This window comes from Strigops habroptila, chromosome Z (genome assembly GCF_004027225.2).
Source record: "Strigops habroptila isolate Jane chromosome Z, bStrHab1.2.pri, whole genome shotgun sequence".
Lineage (NCBI taxonomy): Eukaryota > Metazoa > Chordata > Aves > Psittaciformes > Psittacidae > Strigops > Strigops habroptila.
Genome location: NC_044302.2, coordinates 64,474,640 through 64,500,893, shown reverse-complemented (window position 1 = coordinate 64,500,893; position 26,254 = coordinate 64,474,640). Strand labels below are relative to the sequence as shown.

Sequence of the window (26,254 nt, the reverse complement as noted above, 5' to 3'; positions counted from 1 at the left end):
GCATTGGCTTCAGGCAGAAGTCTACATTGAGTTCTGGTAACTATTTTGGAGCTTTTCATGCTCCAAGGCTACAAAAAGAAAGATGTGGAAAGGGCTTACATGCAATGAACAGACCTAAAACCTGGGGATAGGCTGCCAAATGCTGTATTATTCAGGTAACCCACACATATACGAGTGGGTAGGGTAATCATAATACAGACAAATGCTGGTATAATTTATGCAGGAGGTACATTATTTCTAGAAGTGGCTGCTAGGGTGGCTGGCTGATACGGTGTGTTCACAACTGCCTGAGCACTAATGTCTGTGCTAAACAACCTCTTATGACAAAAAATTATCAAAATGTTCAAGAAGGTTTGTTTTTAAGTTCAGGCAAGTGGCATATACCTGCCTGTTCCCTCAGGTCTGCTCCTAGTGTGTTGGATGCTGTAGAGCTGCATAGACGACTGGTTCAAAAGAGTCTTTCCCGTAAGTGTGGCAATTCATTCCCTCTCACATGAAGAGCACTGGGAAACTCCTAGGTTTCCTAAAGCAACAGCTCTAGGAAATTCCTGCTAGCACACAGTTGTAGAAAACCACTTGGTTTGTTCCAGTATTTAAAGACTGACTACTAAGAAGATGGAGACTGCCTTTTTACAAGGAGTCACATAGAAAGGGAGAGGGATAAGGGACACAAGTTGCTCCTGGAGAGATTCTATTTGGACACAAGAGGAAATTTTTTCATAATGAGAACAAACAGCCATTGGAATAATCTCCTGAGGGAAGTGGTGGATTCCCTAGCATTTGACGCTGTTAAGACGCAGCTGGACAAGGTGCTGGGACATGTAGTCTAGGTCATGCTTTGCCAAGACAAGTTGGATCAGATAGCCCTTGAAGTTGCTTCTGACCTGGTATTCTACAGTTCTAAGATCCTATGAAAACAAAATGTGATCTGTGGCAGCAAAATGGAATTTCTTACGATCCAAATATATTAACCCAAAATAGAAGATACTGTTTTCCATGCCATCTTCATTTTTAAAATAAAGTTTAGATTTGTTGTCTGCATAGCCTGAGAAGTTATAAACCAATAAATTGGATACTGCATACTTCTAGCAGTGATTTTTTGGCGTGTTTTCTGAACTCTCAATAAAGTGCCTACTTATAGACACTCGCAGGATTCCAACAGGCAGAGGTTTCAGAACAATGTTGTTTTTAGTAAAATGTAAAATCCAGCATTAATATGGTTGCTGAGTAATCACAATATCTATCCAACTTAGCTTACCACTCAGTAGGATACATGATGAAAGGGGGATTTTGTTATGATGGGGGTTTTTGAGAATAAATTCAGTTAATAATTTTAATACACTTGGAGTACATATGGCCTTTTGAAAGAAAAACCTAACTCTGCAATTATTTGCCCAAGAAGTCTATGACAAGTATTATGCAGAAAACACTAAAGACTTGACCCTTCTTCTCAAAACACAGTTTTAATAACCTGAAGCTAATTATACAAATTTTAAATAATACTTTGATATAAAGGAGGGGAATGAATAATTCTATGTTAGTCAGTAGAATTCAAGCTATGGGTTAGTGCGATAGAAAGTTTTTAGCTCATGTAACTTGATTGATTCCAGCACATATCAGTTATCTGAATGTAATTCATCATTTATTTACAGTGTGATAAAAAACTTTCTTTTTTTTTTATATCAGATTACATCAAAAGTACAGATTTATGTATTTATTTATTTATTTTCTCCTCTCTCTCTTTTTGACATGAAATGACTTTGTGTTTTGGTTTTTTCATCTATATGTTTTGGAAAAAATTTTGTTCTCAAAAAAATAATTTTTATTTTTCTGCAATCATTCCCATTGCTGGTTCAGTTTGGAAAACGACAAACTAAGTTAAATTTTAGTTTAGCAACTATTCCAGCAAGCAGACTGGCTGCAAGTGCAAGCTGGGGCTGTATCCTTTCTTTATATCCTCAGCCCTCTGTGCTCCCTGACCTTGACCCAGAAGCTGCCACACACACAACCTTCCTGAAAACTGGAGAAATCAAACACTTTATGCCTAATCCTATGGCACTCTAGTTTCCAGTCTCACAGCAGTTGTAAACCTACATTTCTAGCAGCCTTTTCTGCCAGAATACCCATGGTTAGGGCTGTCTGTACAGCTTCACTCAGTTAAAGAAGAGTTAAACACTAGTCTAGTCTAGTGAGACAGGGCTGTCTGCATTAGCTTTGTGTAATTATATAGCATAAAGTGTGTATGTAAGATTTCATGTCAGTTTTCTGCAGATTTTTGCCTGTGTATGCTGGGACTTCAGCCAAGGTGTCATCACTTTTCCCTTTTTCTTCTGTTTTCTCATGAATGCAACTTTTTAGGTGACATACAATATCCAGCTGGATCTATGAATGTGCATAAAAGTCTCTTTGATCAAGGAAAAAGGTTTTTATAGGCTGTAGAAGACCCATTTCAGAAAGACATGCAAACTTACAACTTCATAAATTTCATCTTGCTCATTTGCTTATGAGTGCACACAGGTGCAATACAGAAGAGTCTGAGAGTTAAAACTGGCAAAAATAGATGCCCAGCTGTTCTATTTTTTTGTCTTTAAAAATCTCTGCTTGATCTTAGTAATTATTGGGAACCACAGATTTCTAACTTGCCTGTTTTCCAGTGTGAAGAGGAACAATGTTGGCATGAGCACAGAGGTGTTATGTTCTAGACAATCAACTATAAAAATAGTAAAACAGTTGCCTTTTTGGCTTCCTGCACCCAGCTGACTGCCTTTGATTCCAGGCAGCACTGTATGTGAACCATAATATGGCTTCTGTAAAACATTAATCCCTAGTGTGGATTTGCACAGTGAAAGGCAGCAGCCTAAACCTACCCACTATTACGACTTACTCTTTATTTTTTGAAATAGATGAGTCTTTGAATAAGATGAAAGTCAAATTTACCCTGCTCAGAACAAAATATATTCTACTGGTTTTGCATTGCTAAGGGCAATGAACTCTAGTTTATAGACTTCTTTTTCTTTTCAGTAAACATTTATTTTTTATTTTTTTTTTTTTTTAGGAAATTACTGTAGCAGGAGATGCAAAACGCATCTGCGCTATAGCTACATATGTATTCCTCCAGATTTCTTTGCTTGCTTCTAAACCCTAGTAGCAGTTGGTTTGTAGTTCCCATTGGAAGAGCTGTTTAATACTAATCAGAATAATCCTTTCATTATTTATGATTTTAAATTAAAACTCACGTTCTCCTTTTTCTTTTCTTTGACAAACAGCTAGACTAAGACACAGGTTAAAATAGAAAATCCTTAAGTGTAAGTTAACAGCTTCTCCTAAAAGTTTTCGAGTGAGGTACATTTGTATGTAGGTAAATTCTCTAGCTCGTGTGGACCCAGATATACATGTATATCCACAGAAGAAGTATTTCCATAACTGTAGAAACACATGGTCTACAGCATGTTCATCTTATGATCTGTTGCAGTCATATCTTGCAACAGTTTGACAATGCTGTATGTTAATACCTTTGGATGCCCAAAGTCACGTAGTGATTACTAAGATACAGGTGCTCATATACTTAGGGCCCAGAAGTGAGGTGATATGTCATTTGGTTATGTTGCTGAATGCATTTTGAAAGTTAATGTTTGCATCCCTGTCACAGCACATACCCCTCTCCCTGTGAAGAAACCCTCCTCTGTTGTTAATGAGATAAAGATGTGAGAATTTTTTAAGTTATTTTTTCTCCCTTTATGTAATGGATGTGTCAAAAAAATCCTTGGAAAAAGAAAAAAAAAGTCAAATAAAACCTTGTTGCAAAGTTCTGAGTCCTGTTGGCTGAGTTTATAATTAAACTTGGTTTTGCATGCAGTCTAAAACAAGGTGTTGCAAAGTTCCCTTTCCTGCCCTCTCTCTTCACCTCCTTCCCTGGGCCCACACCAGGGCTGTGTCCCAGCACCCTGCACTCCCACCATCCCTCCCCTTGCTGTCCTGAAGATGTCCGGGGTGGTTAGGATTTGTCAGGTCACACCTCGGCCCGTCAGGACGCGGCGCCTCCTTTGCCCTGCTTCGGCCCATCGCTTCATTTCATCTGCACAGAGCCTGGGGACGAGCTGGCCTCGTTAGAAGCAAATAACCACAGCCAGCCAAAATGAGCCAGCTATTTTCTTCCCACTTACCTGTCACATCCTGTTGGCTTTTGTTAAACCAGTCAGGGCTTTTATTAACCCCAATCCTGGCCATGGGAGGTAGGCAAGAATGTACATGCATGCATGTGCATATGTGTGTGCAGGCACATGTAGGCATGGAGTCCAGTGAAAGCTTCTGGTTTTGGCTTGAGGGTGGTGGAGGCCCGGCAATACTCCCAGCCCTTGCCTCTCCCAACACACTCCTTTCTCCCCTTCCTCTCTCCACCACATGCTGCCTGCGGAAACTCCTCCTCATCCAGCCCTGCTGTTTTCCACCTCTCCCACCTGTTCACTTGTTGCTTTGCCAATATTTCTTTCATTTCCCTAACATGAAGGTTTGACTCCTACTCCTCCTTCCTCTCCTTTGGTCTGGCACCATTTTCAATTCACCACACTTCTTTCCTTCAACCTGGTTCACAGTGATCCCCATCAGCCTGCCTTTCTCCTTGTCATCACCAGCTCTCCACTTCTATCTCCACTTCTCCTCTGTTTCCCTAGCTTTTACCACCCCTCTTTACTCCTGACCAGCCTGAATCTGGAGCGACAACATGTTTTGAAGAATGTTAAGTCTCACTTGTGGCAAGCCCTACAACCTCAGCTGTAACCACAGCAAATACACTCCTGTGATCCAGCAGACTCCCATCCCCACCTCTGCACACGGAGACAGGAGACCGCAGGTACAGAAATGTGGGATTGTTGGCCAGAGTCTTCTCCTGGGACTGGGGCAAAAACGTACCCCTCTAAACATGACATTATGCACAGTATGCACACACCTGAAGCTTGACTCTTACTTCATACTTGCTCTACATTAAAGTTGGTCACTGCTATCTTATTATATGTTGTACTATGAAGTCCAGCAACTAACCTACTGGTAACAACAGTGTGAGAGCAGAATCAGGACAGCACTGGATGAATTTAAGATCACTACAGATTCAGCTTCATGTTTTTACATAAGAAATCTTCCAAAGAAGGTCTATCAAAAAATGTGTTGCAATAAGTTCTATATAACGATGTCTACAGACAAAAAAAAATTCTAACAGTAAAGAGTGAAAACTTCCTGTGGACAAACATAAAATCTAGAAATTATTCTACTCCTAACTGAAAAAATAACTCATTATTTTACACCAGGATTATTCAACTCTACGTTCCTCTTTGTGCATGTGCGCCTATTTCTAACTGCTAGCCTAAGGAAAACTGCATTTAATTTGCTCGGTATGGTACAAAAAACCTGTCACTTGTCTGACATTTTTTTGTAAGGCTTAGAAAGTACAGGTTGGTTCTTTTATGATTAGTTTACATGGTATTTTCTTGGCAAAAATACATCAATAAATTGTGGGTACATGCCAGAGAAAGCTGTTGATGGCAGAGCAATAGCTGGATTTTGGAATCTGAGCTGTTCTCCAGTGGGTGCTGAAGTATTTCCTGACAAGAAGCAAGAATCTGACTTTAGCACAGCGTTGGATTGGTTTTATTTCTTTGGTGTTTTCACAAGGCACCTTTGCCTTTTCTTGGAAATGAAGGACAAGTCTGTTCTCACACCCTTCTTTTCCCCTACTTTGCAGCCTAACTATATCTGCACCTCCACCTCCTCCCTCCTTCTTTTTTTTCTTTTCTCCATCCCCTTTAAGTTGTAATTCAATCTCTTCCAACTCATGATCTCTTTTCTCTTTTTGGCACCCCCTTGGCTCTTTCTCTCTCATTAGTTTAACTTGAGTTAATTAGGAATAGTAGGCAGCCCTCAATCTGTTATGTGTTAAGATAGAACAATCCAAAACAGAGAGGCACAGACACAACTATGTGATTTCATTGTCTAAGGGAGACAGAAAACCAGTGGGGATTCTCTTATCTAGACTAACATCTTCCCAATGGTTAATCTAACTGGCTTTAAAATGTTCCGCAAATGCAGATCTAGGGTAACAATCCTTCCGTGTTTCCTATTCTTTTTTTTTTTTAGTTTTTTTTTTTATTTCATCATTGTCAAGAATGAGTGAATTGGATTGACATGGAGGTGATAGTGGAAGAGAAATGTCTACATGTCAAAATGACAATGTATATTACATGGTTAACAGAATGAGTGGTACGTGCAATGACTGTGGGTATTTTCATCTGTTCTGTTGTACAATAAGCTCCTTTTTTTCCCAAGTGTATCATCAAGATCACTCCCAATTCAATGCAGATTAAGTGTTTGCTTGAAGGATCTCTTTCTATGAGTAGTATCACTTGATAAATGTAGAACTGAGGTTAGAATCTAAGTTTTTACTTGTTGCTATTGCCAAATTGTGTATATATAGAGGTCATGCCTGGTATTCTCAATGTAGTACTGATTACAGACCTTAGGGCAGAGTGTGCTGTGGAAGTGAAATATAACAGATCTAAGAAATCAAGTCCTGATTGTAAAGGTAAGGCCTTGCATTTTTGATTGACTACATATGGTACTGTATGGATTAAATGCATGCTCAGGAAAGACACCATAACTGTGCAATGCAAATATATATGCCTGTCTGTGTATGCTTGTATGTTTATATTGTATATGTAAATACATAAATACATACAGTTTAAATCTTCAGAAAGAATTGTGTAAGATTCATGGACTATGAACAGCCAAAGTCACAGCTATCGTTACATTAAATTGCTAATTTTGCATGTTTGTGCCTGCATGCATATGAAGATGTGTGGCAGTAATTAGTGCTAATAATTTATCCATTAATTAGCAATACTAATATAAATATGCTTTGAAATGAAAAGAATTCCAATGGTCTTTTTGAAATCTGATATCCAGCAAACAGAATGAAAAATCTGTTAGAAAAAAGGGAAGAGAGACATTAAAAGTACTGCAATCAAAATGTCATTATGTATGTTAGAAAAATTAATCTTCTTTCCGCCATAAACATCTCTTCATGACAAAGAAAACATCAGACTGATGGGGCAAAAAAGAAGTTCTAATAAAAGACAAAGTAGAAGTTTGATTATCAGAACTTGCAAGAATGTTAAAGCATTGGAGAAGATAATATCCCCTCAAAAAGACATTTTTGGCAGTTTCTTTTGGGGTGTGTGAGGGAATTTCTAGCTGGACAGAATCAACAGAAGACCAACTAATGAGATGTTGTGCTAAGTTTAGGGGGTTTTTACAGTTTATGGTTAATATATTGACTTTTGTGCAATTATGTACAAACTGTATTAGATCCAGTGTCTAGAAATAGATTTGGCCCTTCTAATGATCCACTGTTTGATCTTTGCTTTATATCATCATACAAAAATGCAGTGATGGGTGTTGATGTATTTTACACCACAAATGAAAAAATACTTCTCTTTTTCCATGGTATTAAAAGAACTCATAATAACACCTCTGTTTTAGTATTGACAATTAAGACTTTTTAGTTTACACAATCATTTTCTTTCTATAAGCATTATAGATCACAATGGAAGAGTTGCATAAGAAAAAGGTATAAATGTACGATTTAATAAAAATCCAGAACATTATAGATCTATACACTAGATGACCATAATAATTTTACAGTTCTGATATCTGAGATTATACCAATTCTAGTTCTACATAGATGCTGAAGCATCTTCAGTAAGCCATAAAACACATATGAACTCACACATGAAACCATTGTTTAGTCAGAAAGTGAAATAGCAGGGTAAAACGGTAAAACTAAACTAATCTAATGTCTACCCAACAGATCTCTAGAAAGTGCATACCTTTAGAAAAGCAGAAAATGATCATACATGTAGCAAAAATACTGGTGATTTTAAAAGAGTAAACATATTTATCTCCCTACATGCAGTAGATTAGAACAATAGTTTTTGTCATTTCTCATTTTCCCCATGTCAAACTGGTGTGCAAGCTCCTGATAATGCTCTCTGCCTAAACAGCACATTTTTCAGTGCAATGCACACAAAACCCCTGTCTTCCATCAACATATATACTGGCATGGCAAGAGCAGGAGAAAGACAGTGCAGTGAACTGAGAAGAACCACTTTAGCAGGTAATATGCTACTAATAAACAAGGGCAAGTATTTATCACAAGCTGAGTAAAATGACTGGAATATTGACATGTAACACAAAGAGGAAACCACGGCCCAAGTGGTTTTGATTCATTGGCATCTATGAAATTTAGTCTGGACAGAGTTTCCACAGCAAGCTGAGCTTCAGCTTTATTGAGTATGAGACTTTGTCAAAGCTGCAGAATTGATGACCAGATAATAAACAGCTACAGAACCAAGAGCAAAGTAAATTTTAAAATGCACAGTTAATGCAGTGGTGGCTGTATCCTAGGAGTGTTAGTGTCACGTAGCTGTTCATACATGTGGTTATCTAACCTGAAATAGTACAAAAGCATAAGGGCAGCAGTTTTAGGAATTATCCTTTAAGAAACACTGCTTCAAATGGATTAACAACTGTGTTATTAAAACCTGGTGTAAATCATTTTGATGTAATGACAGTTTATCATATGTTATCAACTGGTTTTTGTAGTTGATTTTTCCTTATTCTTGAGACATACATAGATTCAGAAAAATAAATAAATAAACATGGTATTTTGGCACTTGAAACAATGGTATTTTTTTATTTGATATAGTGCTAAAATTCATCTCCGAAGTAGAACACAGACTACGAAATATTTTAAAATGCATTGGTCATATGCAAGACTGCTAATAAATACATCTAAACTCATGCTATAAAAATCTATAAGAAAATAATGTTAGCCTTTTACCCAGAAATATTTCAGTGCTTTTATATTTTAATCATGGAGAGACATACCTGAAATTCTTAGGACAAAAAGCAGACAGATTCTTACTGTAATGGAGTGACCCACCCAAAGTATCCTTTCCTTTTTTGAACGCTGACAACCTTTTTCACAAATACTTCCTTTTTAATCCACTGCATGGCATTGCATAGAGTGTCTGCTTCCTCAAATGCTCACCATCAGGCAAAGTATTTTTTATCATGAATATTCATGCTGAATTTTCTATGTTGTCTGCCTGGCTACATGCACAAACCTATTTGACAAAATGTGTGTACTCAGATTAGTATTGATTGTTACCATATTGCTTAAGCTTGAATTTGAGTAAATTAATTTAATGTCTTGGTTTCTAACTTCTATTAACATTAATTATTATTCCAAAACCAGTAAAGAAAGTCTGGCACACCAAGAAGTGTTATCCTTTTAGATTAAAGCAAGCAGCTTTTCTTATTTTGTGTTCAGGTCTGGTGGAAAATCAGAAGAACTCCGAGAATTTTTCTTTGGAGATAATTGTGAAGTTATGACATGCTCATGTGTTTGGAATTTTAAAACTTTTTCCAAAATGAATTGCCGTGACTTATTTTAAGAAATATTCTGTGTGGTCTTTTTAGAAACTGAACAATGAAATCTTGTACAAAAATACATAACCTTAACAACATGTTATGAGTGTATATTACTTAACTAACTCTACACATCAGTTCATGACAAAATTAGGGCTTGGGTAGCACAGAAAGGGAATGGATGTGAAAGGCCTTATCAAAACTTCATTACCTTAAAGTTCCTTCTTGTGGCTTCCAGTGAGGTATCATGGCCAAATAGGTATTCCTCTACACTCATTAAAAACGAACAAACAAACAAACAAATAAACAAACAAACAAACAAACCAAACACCAAAAACAAAACAAAAACCAAACAAACCACAAAAATTAGTAGATTTGTTGTTGACTTGCATTTGAATGCGTTATTTGTACAGCTGTAGCTACACTAACCCAGAGAAGACACTACAGTCCAATCGAACGAAATGTTCTGAAACAGTTTGCTTTACCTGCTGTCACAAAGAGAAAATATGGGAAAATAAATCATGAGATTATAGTCAAAACAACTCGTTCACTTAGTCTTTCAGAGCTTCTTACATTGATTATTCTTCTATCCAAAAACTGTCTATAATTAAATATTTTTAAGTGTATTAGTGAACTGAAAATGCGGTTCTCCAAACACTGAACATTTCTGAACTCTGAGTACTAAATGCATCAATACATTTACTTACAAACTGACATCTTAACAATTCTTTGGCTTAATATGAACTTGCATGACTTTTCTAGATAGATGAACCTGCTCTAATCTTACAATTGCTCTTCCTCTTCATTGTAAATTACAACACTTGAATCTCATGTAATTTTTCCCGAGGGAACAGATATTCTACTGTTTTTCCAAGAATGATCCTGAGTAGAAAGAGATTTTTCTCTACTTTTCACAGAAACATGGCAGTACACTCTTCCACTATTAATTAAGTGTCCTTGGCAATGTAGGGCACATCATAAACAAGATAAGTTTTTGTTTCTAAGAACTTAAAATTCTGGGAAGATATTAAACAGGTATTGCACAGGTATGACACAATTATTATAATTTTCTTTTTAATTAGTATTTTTTCATTTGATTTTCTGACAAGAAATCAGCTATATGGATTTTGTTGGCAAACTGGAGGCTGACAGACCTAGTAAAAGCTGATGAAAGACTGAAAAAGGGAAGTGAGTCTTGTGAAAAACGGACCCCAAAGCATAAGTATTCACAGACAGTAGACTCCATCCTGATACTGCAGTTGCATCAGTTACCTGTAAGACAAGAACGAAATGGAACATATTCTAGTGCAAAGCATATTTTAGCTGCCAGATTTACCACTTACACTTGTAGTGTAGTAGAGTGATTTAAAATAAGATAGAGGAAAAGCAGATTTATTAATGGGCCATGAAAGAGAATGTGAGAAGTTTCAATGTTAGAAAGAAGACAGAGGGCCCCTGTGTGGCCCCAACTACGGTGATTAATTGATTAGAGTAAAATGGAAGAAAAACAGGTTTAAAAACTCATTTGCAGCAGTTTGAACTCCAGCTCCAAGCAACTAACAAATTTTACAGTGGCTTTGCGAATATTTCTCTTCAAAAGGCACATCACAGAGGTATAGACACTTATACACTGAAAGAGAATGTGAACTATCTGCTTGTGCTCTCACTGAGCTGTTGAAAGGAGGATTCAGCCATTGTTAACCCATAATGAGAAAATTCTGAGTGCGCAAACTAAGTAACCAAGATCACCTACTGAGGTCCTTTCCTAACAATTTTATGTTTTCTCATTTTGTTTAAATAGGTTGATATAGAAATTCTCTTTGATTCCAGTTCATATTTTAGCCCACTGTAACTAAGTTTTCATCTCATAAACCCTTTCTTTACCTTCATTAGTGTTCTGAGTTTTAGCTCATACATAGTTTAACAGTCTCCTTTTTCCTCTACTTCTCACTTCATCTACTTTTTTACCTTCTGGTTTCGTAGAAGTTTTTATATTTACCTATGCTGAATTAATACAAAATTCAAGGTGAAACCTCAAGATAATGTCAGAATTTTAGTTAGTTTTGAAATTGTAGATCTTTCCTGGCAAAGTTAGGAAAGGAGTAGTTTTGTACAAAACTTATCCTGAGCAAAATAACCGTGAATTTATGTTGGTTTTGAAAGACTAAATACTGTCTCCATCATCCTGCAAAACGTCTGTGTCAATGAAGTTTAGCAAGCTAACTAAACAAGAAAGAGTAGGAATATTTTCATTTTTCAAGCAGAATTTAGAACTTTATCTATATGTAACTTGTTTTTCAGGGAAAAAGAAAGGAATAAATACTGATTCTGACTTCGACCACTGTCTCCTGCTTTTGACTCATTTTTGCTTTCTCCACAACCTGCTGAACTCCAGGTAAATTTTAGCTTACTAAAATTTACACAGAATACAAATTTGGGTTAACATCCAGGTAATGTGTAATTCATAGAAATACTTGAGTACTTAGTATAAGCACAGTTATTGTGCTTAGAACTTAACATTCTTACTACCAAAGCAACATGTCAGATTATATGTATTTGACAAGCCTCAGCAAAATGTTGAAAAATGCCTTAAAGTGTTATAAACATGTACTGATTTTTCCTGGGAATAAGAAACCCTGATGTTCTCAGCTCTTGTATTCTTTATTACACAAAGTGACAGAATCAAGATTTTTTAAAATTATTCTGCTATCTAATAAATAAAGCAGTCAAACCAAAATAGACCTCATTTAATTTTAAAACTTTAAAAATATATTAAACTCCTCAAAGGTTTGTTTTAAAAATCTGAATTTGTTTCTTCTCTTGGGACACTTTGGTAGCAGCAGTCAGATGACATTACACACAAATGGTGTAAAAAAAGGGGTTAATTTGTATTCTTAATTATATAGATTACCAGTGGCGTGGATACACTGATGATCAGAATAAGCTTTGGAGCTTTAGCTTAAAGTTACATGAAATCAAACAAGATGAAGTGGAGACTGAAGCACACTTTTCATTGTTTAATCTGTTTATGGAAAGAAAAACAGAACGCTCTCCATATTTCTCTGACACAAATACACATACACACAAAAAAAAACCAAACCAAAAAAAACCCCAACAAAACAACAAAACCCAGAGAAAGAGAAATTATTGTGAATTGTTTTATTGTTCCTGTTTTCTTAGAAATCATGTAACAACCTAAAAATATTTGCAGCCATTTTTTCTCAGAATTACTATAAATTAGTTGAGTACTGGTACATTTTATTGGACTACACTGTTCCCAGTTCAAACATTCTTACTCCTTAGAGAAAGCGTATTTTTTTTCTTTTTCTAGTTTTCTTCTTAGAAGGGACATGAAACGTATTTCTTGAAACAGAACCCAAAAGTGGATCTAGTTCTGTCAGTACCTGCAATAATCTACATACATATACAAATGCACACACATGTAGCACAGCAAAAAAACATACTTCCAATTTTAGATGAAAAGCGAATAATGTCACACACCACATGCTGTAAGCATCCTCCTTCCAAGATCTATTGTTACTGAGTTTGCATGTGTAAATCTGCTTGCTAACATGTTTCTTTAACAAAGCAGGAAATTAGCTGCCAGAGTGCATGTTGCTTATCTGATTTCTTGTACTAGGATGTTATCATCTTTTTAAATCCTAAATTCAAGGGATCTTACAGAAATTACTAATATACTTCAAATTTGTCACAACACATAGTGCTTTTTGCATGTAATTATTTAATTAAATGGTACACAGGACTTAAAACCACTCCTTCGCAAGACAATGGGAAAGCTCTTGACTGCATTCAGTGGAAGCTAGACTAATCACATCATCTTTCTAAAAATCATAGTCAAGTGTTTAAGCTGTTAATTCTCACTTACCAATTATGTTAATGAGTAGCATATGTACACTTGTACAATACTTCTATCAACAAACAAATGAGAATTGGATTATAACCATGACAAGGTAGACAAAAATGGAGATTACAGATAGTAAACTGATATGGCCAACTCACTGCATCTAAATTTGAAATTAAGATACAAGCCAGAGGACAGGGGATAATGTCAATCTTACTAATTACCTTAAAAAGCGAGTAGATTGTACCAACAGGGAAACAGAGACCCTTTATAATTTTCTGAAAAAGTTTTATTCTACACTGGGATTTAATTCCGAGTCCTAGAGCCCAGAGCACATGTATGCATAGATCTACAATCTTTTTAAAAAGTCCACTTTTCATTAGAAACACCAGCCTCTGACAGCATGCACAGAAACTTCCCTGAAATTTGCAAACAAAGAGAGGTCTTGCTTCATGTTAGTTGTTTGTTTGTTTAAGTTAAACTAAAAAGTTGGGGAACAAAGGAGTTGGAAATCCATCAAAATTCTCCATTGGCATTACCATACAGGGAAAATACTTAAGTGTCACAGTTGTCTTGAAAATGTTGTGTGATGAATCATTGTGCTGAGTTGGTTTTTTGGTTTTTTTATTTCTGATAATTCATATTCCTACTGTCAGTATGGTTCTTTCTTAGTATTTCTCATTTCACTTCAATAGTATAAAGGTGAGTTTTGACCCCAAGATTGCTTACCTGTGTGGGTGGTTTTTAGCCAGCTCTGCAGGAACTTTCTGGTAAAAGCAAGTTGGGGAAGGGGTGGTACAGAATGACACAAACGAAATGTTATTGATTTCATATTAGTTTTACATCAGTTTAATTGTAACATCAGTAGACTTAGTTTTGATTTCTTCTACTAATAGCAGGTTTCAAATCATGTTCCAGCAGCTTACTGCCATAATATATGGAAAGGGCATAATGGCTCCTGAGTGAGAAGGTTTTTTCTTGTTTTCACAGTAGAGATCTCAAGGCCCAATACATCCTATATCAAAAGTTATAAAAATAAATCTTTCAAAAACACAGTAGTTATGCTGATTAATGTCAAATACTAACATTAAGAATAATAAAGACTGATCTATGGAAGTCAAGGAATATACATTTAGAAAATTATTTTTATATATCAAAACCCAGGTAGATTAAATATACTTCTGACTTTTTTTCATTTATAGCTGCACAATAACTTTTTTAGATGCGCTTTAAAACTTTAAAAGTAGAAAGAGCATTATTTTCACATGCGAGGCTTTCATAACTGAAGAACACTGAAGAACACAGTCACTACACACAGGCATATAAAGCACACATTGTAATTATGTAAAATCAATCAAGGCTGTCTAAATCTTGGCTTTGAAACAAAAGTTCATGGAGGAAATGCTGAAAATTACTTGGCAGTAATTGTTGCTAACAATGCAGGTTAATAACTAGTTGGGTTTGATTCTGATCTAACCCTGACTAGTTTTGCACTTGCATGAACTCTATTGATTTGCGTTAAATTATTCATGATGTTCACTGATAAGAGCTTTTAACTGTGACCTGTGGCATAAAATCTACCTCCTCATTTATAACCAATTATTTGAGGAAACTTTAAACTATTTTGTTACTTATTACTTGCTCTCATTTGACCTGTGTATTGAAAAAAGTGTTTAAAAAAGTTTTAGTTTAATTTTTAACAGGAAAAACAGGAATAGATTTGTTGTTCTGACTCATGCAAAATGGACTTAATGTCACACTTCTTAAACAGAGAATAGAGACAAGAATAACAGTGTCACAAAAAGGTATTCTAAATGCAAAAGTTATTCTATGCTGCTATGACTGAAGCTCTAGACAATAAAACAGTACTCATTTACTAACCAAGATGTTCTGAAAATACTGTTTATTTACCAGTTCTCATTTTTACTGCCCAAATATTCTTTCTAATTTTCTGAAAGCAGTATTGCAAAAGAGATATAAATGTCCATTAACTTTTAGAAAAACAATAGACAATTATTAATGTTTTAATTAAATAATATCCTGTTGACATGAAAACTAGTTTAGTCTGAGTGAAAAACACATATTTTATCAGTTGCTAATTTATGAATAGACTGTTTCTATGCAAATGCTTAATGTCATGATTAAATAATAAAGAGGAATTTATAGAGTAGAAAAAATTCTATTGATAAAAGTAAAATACAATGCAGATACAGACCTTTACAAGTCACAGTTATATTATTTGGTATGTTTTATCCCAGTTTTGTGAGAATTTCATTCTTCTCCAGAAATGTAGATAAATTTTTGATGCATCAGACTATGATGAGTTCTTTTTATTGAGATTTTCTTGTTTGTTTTATTGCCTTCTGCACAATAACTATAATCTCTTTTATTTTTGTCTGAATTTTTTTATGATAAATTCAAAATGAGAGAAAAACAAGTCATTTCAATTTAAGGAAAAGAAATATATTACATGTTACCAAATATTCTTGCAACTTTTAGGAAATGCTGTAATGTTGAAATAGCTACTGCTTAGTCTTCTAATTTGTATTACAAAGAAAATTGCTTCCTGTGGCTGAATAGGCTCTATGGCTGTTTTGAATAATGGTGTTAATAATTCTTTAAACACTGCTCTCTTTCTCTCATTGTCCTACAACATGTATAGTTCTTTTAACATTTCCTTTATTTTTTTCTATGATGTTATTTTCATGATTGCAGTTTAGTCATTATTTTATATGCAAATTGCCCTATATACAAAAATAAAACATCTGTCTCCACAATCAGTACACAGTATACGAAACATGCTACAGAAAATATAGACCACAAACAGTAGACATCCAGGTAGCAGAAAGAGTGATGAGTTTTCTAAAAATATATTTATCATCATAGAATCATCATAGAACTATAAAATCATGGAAAGGTTTGAGTTGGAAGGGACCTTAAGATCATCTAGTTCCAATCCCCTGCCATGGACATGGACACCTCCCACTAGACCAGGTTGCTCAAAGCCTCATACAACCTGGCCTTGAACATTTCCAGGGATGAGAAAGCCATAACTTCTCTGGGCAACCTGTTCTAGTGCCTCATCACAATCATAATAAAGAATTTCTTCCCCATATCTACCTAAATCTACCCTCTTCCAGTTTAAAGCCATTACTCATTGTCCTGTCACTACATGACTTTGGGTAAAGTCCCTCTCCAGATTTCTTGTAGGCCCCCTTTAGGTACTGGAAGGCTGCTATAAGATCTTCCCTTGAGCCTTCTCCTCTCCAGGCTGAACAACTGCAACTCTTTCAGCCTGTCTTCACAGGAGAGGTGCTCCATCCCTCTGATCATCTTCATGGCCCTCTTCTGGACCCACTCAAGCAGGTCCACATCCTTCTTGTGTTGAGAGGCCCAGAGCTGAATGCAGTACTGCAGGTGGGGTCTCACAAGAGGGGAGTAGAGGGGGAAAATCACTTCCCTTGACCTTCTGGTCATGCTCTTTTTGATGCAGCCCAGCATATGGTTGGCTTCCTGGGCTGCAAGTTCACACTGCTGGCTCATGTTGAGCTTCTCGTTAACCAACACTCTCAAGTTCTTCTCCTCAGGGCTGCTTTCAATCCATTCTCCGTCCAGCCTTGATTCGTGCTTGGGATTTCCCTAACTCAGGCATAGGACTTTGCACTTGGCCTTGTTCAGTTTCATGAGGTTGGCATTGGCCTACCTCTCAAGCCTGGCAAGGTCCCTCTGGATGGCATCCCTTCCCTCCAGCAGGTCAACTACACCACGCAGCTGGGTGTTGTTGGCAAACTTGCTGAGGACTCAATCTCATTGTTAATATCACTGACAAAGATTTTGAACAGTGCTGGTTCCAATACCAGTCCCTGAGGAACTCCACTCATTCCTGGTCTCCACTTGGGCATCAAGCTGTTGACTGCAACACTTTACGTGTGACCATCTAGCCAATTCCTTGTCCACCATGTGGTCCATTTATTAAATCTATTCCTCTCGAATTAGAGACAAGGATGCTGTCCTGGGCCGTGTCAAATTCTTTGCACAAGTGCAGGTTTAAACTGATGTGCATGTTTCTAATACAGCATTTTGCTTTAGATAAACCCAGACAGATTTTAAATAAATACTCCTGGGCTTCCAATCAATCTTTTAAAGAACAAGGACCCTTCAGCAGAGAGAATGTGTTTATCTTCTGAGGGCCTGCTATCCACAGAAGGATGTTATTAAGCTTTATTTACAATCCAGAAGCAGTATAACAGTTCACAAATGATAGATACGAAACCCTCTCTCTGCAGTGGAGGAAAAAAATAAAATGAAGCCATGTCACCTGGCAGTACCTGTCTCCAGTAAGGTATTTGTGTCAGAGGCAGGTGAGTAGACTTCCTTTATAGCCACAAACAATACTTATACACCTACGAGTACTGTTCAGTTTACTAGGATACTGAGTTGGTTTAGATACCTCCTTTGGGGTGAGAGGATTTGTGCTTTAAAATACCTGGTTTCTAACCACTGTTTGTGAAGAACTGCTCAGACATAGATAGCTGTATGGGTGTGACAGAAATCTGTTAAAGTATGCCCTATTCCATCGGGCTAATCATGACATATCATGTTGTCTCACCACATCAAAGTCAATGAGTGGAAATATGGCTGGTTTTCCAAAGGTGGTTTTTGACAGACTTTCTTCAGCAAACTTGCTTTGCAGAGCCACTGGTTTACAGATTAACCTTGGTACTCCTTTTGTGTTTTGCACTATTGTCCATGCAACCATGAGTAGGGAGTTTGGGCTTTCCGCTCTGAGCCCCAAGCTTCTTTTCTAGGTCCTCTGCTATCTCTTGTTCTGTTGTCATACTTTGTTGTCTGTTGTGAAAAGATTTATGGAGAGAAGGTGAAATTATGAAATTTTTTTGCAGAGGTCTCTGTTCAGCATACAGTTGATCAGAGAGCGCCTGATCTGCATACGAAAGCAGAAGAAATTGTCTTGCTCCACTAGCAGGTGGGGCACTGTGTGAATGAAAGAGAGATCCAGTTTTGGTTGCACAGGCTTCTGTGTAGGAGCAGGGGAAACGCTTCTTTTTCCCTCCCTGCAGAAAGTGTCTTGGGACAAAAATGTCATTATGGATTCAGCAGAGAATAAGTGTCATGACAGCATCCACTGTCAGCCCAAACACTGATATCAAGAAGTTATTCGATATCTTTTGATACCAAGATTAGTAGCACTAGTTTTTCTGCTTCTTGCTCTGCCTCTGCCCTTACTACAGTGAATCAACACAAGTTAAATCTGGCCATTACTGGAGCAAAGGTGTTTGCGTGAATCAGCCAAACAGTAGCTAGAACTATGATGTGTGTTCAGACTTGTTTGTGGAAGCATTTTGGAGAAATTTCTTCTGGGACATTTCTTCATACACTGTTATCATCCATGTAGCAAAAGGGAAAGATTTTTCACGGAGTTCACATTTCGAACTCAAATAAACAGTTATGCATGCCAGCTGCCTCACTCCACAGGTTTACACCTCACAGAAATTTTATAATTCTGGTGCTTTTGACACATCTTCCACTTTTAACTTAATGTCTGTTTCTGTCAGTACTACCAGGGGATCAGTAAGAATGACTGAATGATTAACTGTCTGTATAACTGTGTTTGAAGGAAGTGGTTCAGATAATCAGGATTTTCAGTAGCAGTGATGTTGTCCCAATCAAGATTTTTCAAGTGATTTTTTCATTTTAAGTTTCTATAAAGTGTAAACATGTACTTAAGCATAAAAGACTGTCTAAATTCAACACAGATGACACAATACACCTAGCAAACTATGGAGTACAGCAGCCTATTCTGTTCATTTCCTGTTCCAGGGAACTTTGAATAACAGCACCCTCAATCACCATGGAAGATTACGCACCTTAAGTGTTTCTAATTGTAGCAATTTCAAATTTTTCTAAGTTACTTAAGTAGTTATGTCATCCCTAGAAGACATAATTGTTTTGGAGTTCAATGTGTAATTGTGATAGATCATCAGATGCCAAAGATATGTAGTTTAGACATTCTCAAAGTTGTAAATGACAACAAACAAAAGAACATCTTACTGTCTGTTTACCTGTAATAAAATACTTGCACTATCCTACATTTGAGATGGTCCAAGCTAAATACATGCAGTCTTATCTGACCTGCATAGCTTTGAGCATGTCTAGTACAAGATAATAGTCAGATTTCTTTAATGATTAAATAAAATCTTTTTGAAAGGCAAGGTCTGCTTTCTGTAGGAAGCTGTGGACGAGAATTTCTTACTACTGTGATTATAATCTCAGCATTGTACAAAGAGTAAGTCACCTGTCCCCTATTGCTGGAGAATGGAGACACACAGACTCTGGGAACTGGGAGGATAGTTTGGGAGCCATTCAAATTAAAAAAACAAACCAAAACAACCCAACAGTTTCTAGCCTTTAGAAAAGTCAAAGTAATTTCTGGATAAGACATAAATCTATGCTCAGCATAATCTTTTTCTGTGACACAAAGTAAATATTTCTCTATTAAATGCAGGAAGGGGAGTTTCTGTAACAAGTATATGGCTTTCAGACTGTAATAACACAGCATACACTAACATAAAACTGACAAGTAGAATCATAACTCTTCTGGTCATGTCGTAGCCTTTGACATAATCATCAAGAGCCAACAAGTGTTTTGAAACCACTGATATGACTATGGTAAGGTGACATAGGATCTATAAGAGTCTCCTGAACTGACATCTCAGGGCAGCTAAGAAAGGCCAAGCATTTCCAGTCATGCTAGTATTGCATTTAGGGAAGACAATCCAGTCACAGGTTACCTCTGGCTGCTTCTTGTGACACACTGATTTCATTAGACCGATTGCCAGCCAGCACAACTAAAAGCTCTGTTTTTATCTTTGTGCTGCTGGCTATTAAATTGTATCTCATGTAATGAGTATGGGGCTGGAATGAATCGTAACCATATAGACCTAGACTACAACGAACTGATCAGAAAGTAAGCACTGACAACACTGGTGATATCCCACTGTATGACCATATCTAAAGAGAAAGGATACGTGTACTCTGGAATGCTGTATTTGGTTAGATATCTTTTCTTTTTTTGATTAGTCTTTGTAAAGAAACACTTGGGCATACGGTTTACAGCTTCTTCTAGCATAAAACTTTCATTTAACTTACTAACACAATGATGTAAGTCAGACCTAAAGTTCATTCAGCCCTTAATCTTGTGTTTTAGCACCACCAATATCATGCAGCAAGGCACCTCACAGCTTAATTACAACCTGAATGGTGAACCACCATTCATTTTTTTCCTTTTTGATCTTGTATCTAATAGGGATATTCAGTAGGTTTAAACTAGGAGAAATGTTATGCATTAAAGTGTGAAAAACACTATCATATAGTCACCTAATATACCATGTAGTTCTCCAAGGTGAGAGAACAAGTGGCTAAGATTCATTCTTTAGCAGAGAAAACAAGTAGCAATCAAATCATTGACCAGAAGAACGGAAAAAAATTAGATAACATCTAAAATTTTCCAAGAAAATATTATCAAGACTGTAATGCATCTTTGTTTAGGTGAAATGTGTAGTATTAGTGATGCAGGATGAGGAAAAAAGTAACAGAGAGAAAATAGCAAGAAACAGTAATAAACAGGAACATGGGACATAAGGAAAAGGAAAGAACTTCTAGGCTAGGCTAAAGGGATCCTAGGCTGAAAGTGAATAGGAAAGTTACTGGATAAGAGACAATTGGGATGGTCACAAACAGCTGGTACAAGCAATAGCTAGAATTTCCTAGAAAAAGGGAGGGGAGTCAGGTATTCATAGATATGAGAACACAGAGAAGTTAAAGGAGTTATTAACTTGAATGGTAATGGTTGGAGCAAGTCTCAGCAGATAAGGCCTGACAAGCAGATTGAGTGAGCAGATTGCTCAAGATAGCTAGTAATCTTTTTAAGAAATGAGACCTTTTTAACAATACACAGGGTTTTAAGGGAAAAGAAAAGACTCACAGGAAGTGTGGTAGTGAAGGTGATTCATGCAACCCAAGAGTGAAAGAGTGAAATAGCAAGGAAAAAAGAGGGTAAAGTGTTTGTTAAATGAAAGAATGGTATGGAAAATAAAGCCATGATTACCAGCATGTTTGCAAAAGTTGAAACTTTTCATCTAGGGTAGTACCTCATCTAAGTAGATTTCAGGCTGTCAGTATAGACATGGGAACAGGGTAAATGCTATCATTTTCCAAAGAAGTGGTCATAATTCAGTTCTAGCTTAACCATTAAAAAAAAAAAAAAAAAAAAAAAGGAATCTGGAATGGTACCCAAATATGAGAATGTATTTAGAACACTCCTGCTTGGGAGAAAGAGGTTTTGTTTTGCTTGAAACCAGACAATTCCACTGATGTCTATCTTACAGCTGCAGTTAAATTATGTTTAGAGTTAGGCAAATCTGAGCAGTTAAGAGGTGAATTAACTAGAGACAAACTTTTTGTGAGTTAATGGAGAAATGAGTGGCAGGAAGATTATTAGAATAGACTTTAGTGTCTAAATCAGAAAATGACATGTAAATTAAAAAAAAAAGAAAAAATGAAAATTACAAAAAATTGCTATGTGAAGATAGCACTGAAAAGCTATATTCCAAATAAAAGTGAACGAACCATATTTAGACATTACCTTTTTTCATGAAACTCAAAGACATTATCTAAGGCAGGCAAACATTCTAACCCAAAATGTTAAAGTCTGAAAGTGCTGTCCACAAAACTTTTAAATATACCATCCAACACTGCTATGTCTTGAACAAGCCACCTGAGGCCCAACAGCTGAAGGGTGCATCCTAAAAGAAGCAATTGAGCTGGTAATTTTGGATATCATGGTGTTACAGTGATGGGAATGGGTGCCCTTCTTCACTCATATTACAGGGTGAATGACTGAAACTTGTTCATGTCCACATGGCTCCTTACATCTCACTGAGAGACAACTGTCACGAGAATAGTTTTCAGTCTTATCCAGAAATTACTTGGACTTCTCTAAAGGCCAGAAATTGTTGTTCCAACCATATGTCCAAACACACACACACACAAAATCAATTATAATTATAACATGCTTTTTAATTCAAACAGTATGTTACATGTAACATGCATAGTAAGATGAATCTAGTGGTATGTCCTATATCATCATGAGTTAAAAGTAACAAAGCCTCCATTGCCAGATGGTTTAGGTGATGCCTGATTGATACATGAATTAACTGAACACAGTGAGTTTTTCAAAGATCTGTGTAGTCTCAATGAAAGCAAGAAGATAATTTATATATTTCTATGGCACAAATCTGTTATGCATGTATCAGAAGCTTAGCATATAAAAAAAATGCTAATTCAGTCCCAGTTTGTTCTGTGACAACATTCATTAGAAAAGCTAGGACTTACTGAGAAAAAGGAGTTTCTTGTCCCTTATAAGTGATTTGCCAACACCAGGGACATATTTCTCATTTAATGGTTAGAACTGAGCATATATGCACTAGAGGATTCCACCCCGCATAGAAAATTCGTATCTTCTAAATAATTCGTTTTGAAAGGCACAAACTCAGATTTTACAAAGGACACTAAAGTAAAAATTCTGTCCTTAAAATTGTAGTGCTATCTGGAAAAAAACAGCAAGCTTTTGCTTGTTCTACCCGCAGAATATTATTTCTGGATCAATCAATTTCTTCCTACTTTCACATTTCTTGAAACACACGTGAAGGATTTTGTGTCACCATAGTCATCCCTTATCTTGTGATCTACAAAGCAAGCATTAATTACAGGAATTATAATGTACTCTGAACATATTAAAATGTAACCGTAGTTGTTTTGGTTTTTTAGTGAATGCTTTCCAGCTCTGGGACTTATTCTTGCCAACTCTGCAGTGAGAAGGGCTTAGCTTGTTTCCAGAGCTAAGAAGTCTGTCTTTACCTTCAGAGCTGCCTTCAAGTACGTGTAGAACTTCACTTAAAATCTGGGGGCTTGCCTGCTGAGAGAAAGCAATTTTACAGGTAAGATAAGGAGGCCTTAAACTGTGTTCCCTGGTAAGAATTCGTAGTGTCTGGCTAAGCAGATTGTTTTATCAGTATTTGCTTCATCAAGGTCTCATCTCGGGGAAAATGCTGTTGCTTTTGGTCTTAAAATAAGTTGTGTCATTTTCTCTTTGTAATGAATCCTTTCATCCAATCATATTCCTGTATGCAAATATGCCATAGCTGGGTACATATAAAAAAGCACAAATAAAGCTGGGAGCTCAGTCAGGACAAAAATCACTTCACTTCCCTTATACCTCGTTTCACCTGTGTTTCAGGAACGTCCTCAGACTCATCAGCTGAAAATATGAAGAAGCAAGGTTCAGACAGCAACCCTGCTCCAGTTTTGCCAGCCCTGCCAGAGCCAATCAAAGATCTGAAAATTAAGTACACCAAGGTTAGTAGTGTTTGTGTTTCTTAATTTTTCCTATGCATTCAGCTCAGACAGTAGGATGTGCTCATTTTAACCTTATATGAATCATAGAAGCAACTGTAAATCAGTGCTCAAAATGTTTATTTTAATCTGCTTCTGATATTATACATGTCAGCAATTAATGTTCTGTGATCTTTTTAACCTAACATTTCAAGAAGCATGCAGGTGTGATAGAATCGTTTCATATTTTACTTGGGGTTAGTGTTGTTTTTCTCCTGAAACGAACTTTCTGCAGTGAAAAGTTTCCCAGAAAGTATTAAGGGATCGAAGAAGAAAAAGTTTCTATTATTTTATGACTTTTCTGACAGTGAAAAAAAATTAAAATGTTAGTGTGTGGCATTGTTATACAATCAGATCTAAATAATTATACCAAATAAGCTTATGTAGAAAGGGATGTGTGAAAATGAAACTAAAATAAAATACATTCCACTCATATATTTTTTTCTAGAGTTTTTCAGCTTAAACTAGTAACTATCAATAAAACAGATAAAGTCTGCCATCACTAATTACTGAGTATTACCATAAAGTTTTTGTAATAGCAAATTCTTTCCATATGCAGTTAGAAATACACAGATAAAAAAGATCTGAATCCAGGCTTGTGTTCCTGGCTCGAAAAGGCGTTTTGCCTGGTTTATATCATAGTACGCAGATATCTGCAGGAACTTTGATCAAGCTATTGGCAGAAAATACTGAAACTCTGCCCTCTGAATCATTTAGGTAGAACAATTGATCAGACTGGAACTCTGCTCTTTTGTGACTCCTCTGTTACTGTTCATTTGTTTTGCTCATCAACGTTGCAATGGAAATAAATTTTGCTTACTAGAATCACTGCTTATTTTATTTCCGAAAAGCAAGGTGTTCAGGGATCATCTAGATTAGTCCTTTAGAATTCTATTCTATCCTACCTTTTTCATGGGAAAAAACCTAACCAGATTTCAATGCATGTCTTTCATGAATAAATCACACAGGATCTTACTTTGTAAATATTTAACAGGCTAGGAAAGCTATGTAGTTCTGCAGCGTGATAGGTCTCTACTGCTCTCTTCCTGTCTTTAAAAAAGAAAAAAAAAAAAGCTTAATTCAGAGAATATACTTTTGTACTTAGGTTATACATAGGTCACAGTGGTGTTCCAAAAACTACAGTGCTATTTGTTTGACTTTTTATTTTTCCAAAGGAAAACAAGTTATATGAGCAAAGTGCCAGCTCAGAATTCTGATGTAACTGAACATGCAATACATAAATTCCTGCAAACATTTCTATCCTCCTAAAACATGAAGTTAGCAAAAGCCTATTCCATTAATATGACACAAGACAGCCAGCTGAAAAGTCTATAATGTGCAATTGATGGTGTCACACAGCAAATGCATGTTCCTATTGTGTTGACAATAGATACCATTTTTTTTAAATGCAGTTTTCTTAAAAACTGCATATAATGCGTAACTGTGCAGAAATGCAATGCACGTTTACAAAATTGTGTACCTGCAAGTGATCAAATCCAACACACTGCCTGTGAGCAGTCATCTAGCAATTTCATAAAGCCTTTCCATTCATCTTCTTCATCCTGTTCCTCTGCTGTCTCATACAAATTAGAATGTGGAGGTGTGTGATTGTTTTGACTGGTTATGTTGGAGGGATCAAGATGAAGGAAGCATTAATTACTGCTGATGTATTAACCTTTCTCTCTGAACCACCTTGGACATCAGCAGATCCCTCAGTTGTGGAAACTCAGTTTTCATTTTTTCTGGCATTGCATGACATCAACAGCCACCACACAGTGATCTGAAGAAAGGTCTGCACAAGATGTTCCAAGGACATTCTCATTACTTAACACTCTTGCTATTTTATTTTCTATGAGGGGGTGTCATTCTGGGCCTTTACAGAGATCATTTAACTAAGTATTTCTGTATCTCTATGGATCTATAGATTTCCATATCTATATGTATGTTTTAGGTTATGCCTTTCACATACAGCATAAAACTAAGCACTCTTCAGGTAATTTGAATGTCAATAATTAAATTGAGTGCGTTTTAAACAGATAAAATGGCTTGGATGTTGAACTGCAAGGTGATCTTGAATTTTTTTAATGTCTGAATCTCCTTTAAAGATATTTTGATGAACTGAATTGAACTGAATGAGTGTTGGTAGCTGGCTAAAATTATGCTAGTAAATATTTTACTTAGTCAACACTGAGGAATTAGACAATAATTGTTTGGCAAATGACTTCTGTCATGATGTTTTCACATGCACTAAGCCCTATGGTGCTTCTTTAATAAAAGAAACTCAGATCAGTCAATTATTAGGTTGCAAATTTCATGAGGAGGAGAAAACAGTAGCACATTCTCTCACTAAGCTGCATGTGGAATATCAGAAAGTGTGGAAAGGTAAGCCACTTTGAGTGAAGAAAAATTGTAGCTGAGTATCACATGATGCAATCACTAACTTCA

At 36.3% G+C, this 26,254-nt stretch overlaps 1 protein-coding gene across 2 annotated transcripts in view; it reads left to right on the top strand.

Annotated features, from left to right (window-relative positions):
- The first annotated feature begins 5,472 nt into the window (after positions 1-5,472).
- The window catches only part of ALDH1A1 (aldehyde dehydrogenase 1 family member A1), a 51,228-nt gene continuing 30,446 nt past the window's right edge, over positions 5,473-26,254 (top strand). Inside the window, exons 1-3 of one of the 2 annotated variants that reach the window (XM_030469873.1) lie at positions 5,473-6,571; positions 23,284-23,355; positions 23,655-23,773. In XM_030469873.1, coding sequence (XP_030325733.1) covers positions 23,684-23,773 — 90 coding nt within the window. In that variant the 5' untranslated portion in view covers positions 5,473-6,571; positions 23,284-23,355; positions 23,655-23,683. Of the gene's footprint in view, positions 6,572-23,283; positions 23,356-23,605; positions 23,774-26,254 lie in introns of those variants that run through there. The other variant, XM_030469872.1, reaches the window with a different exon arrangement.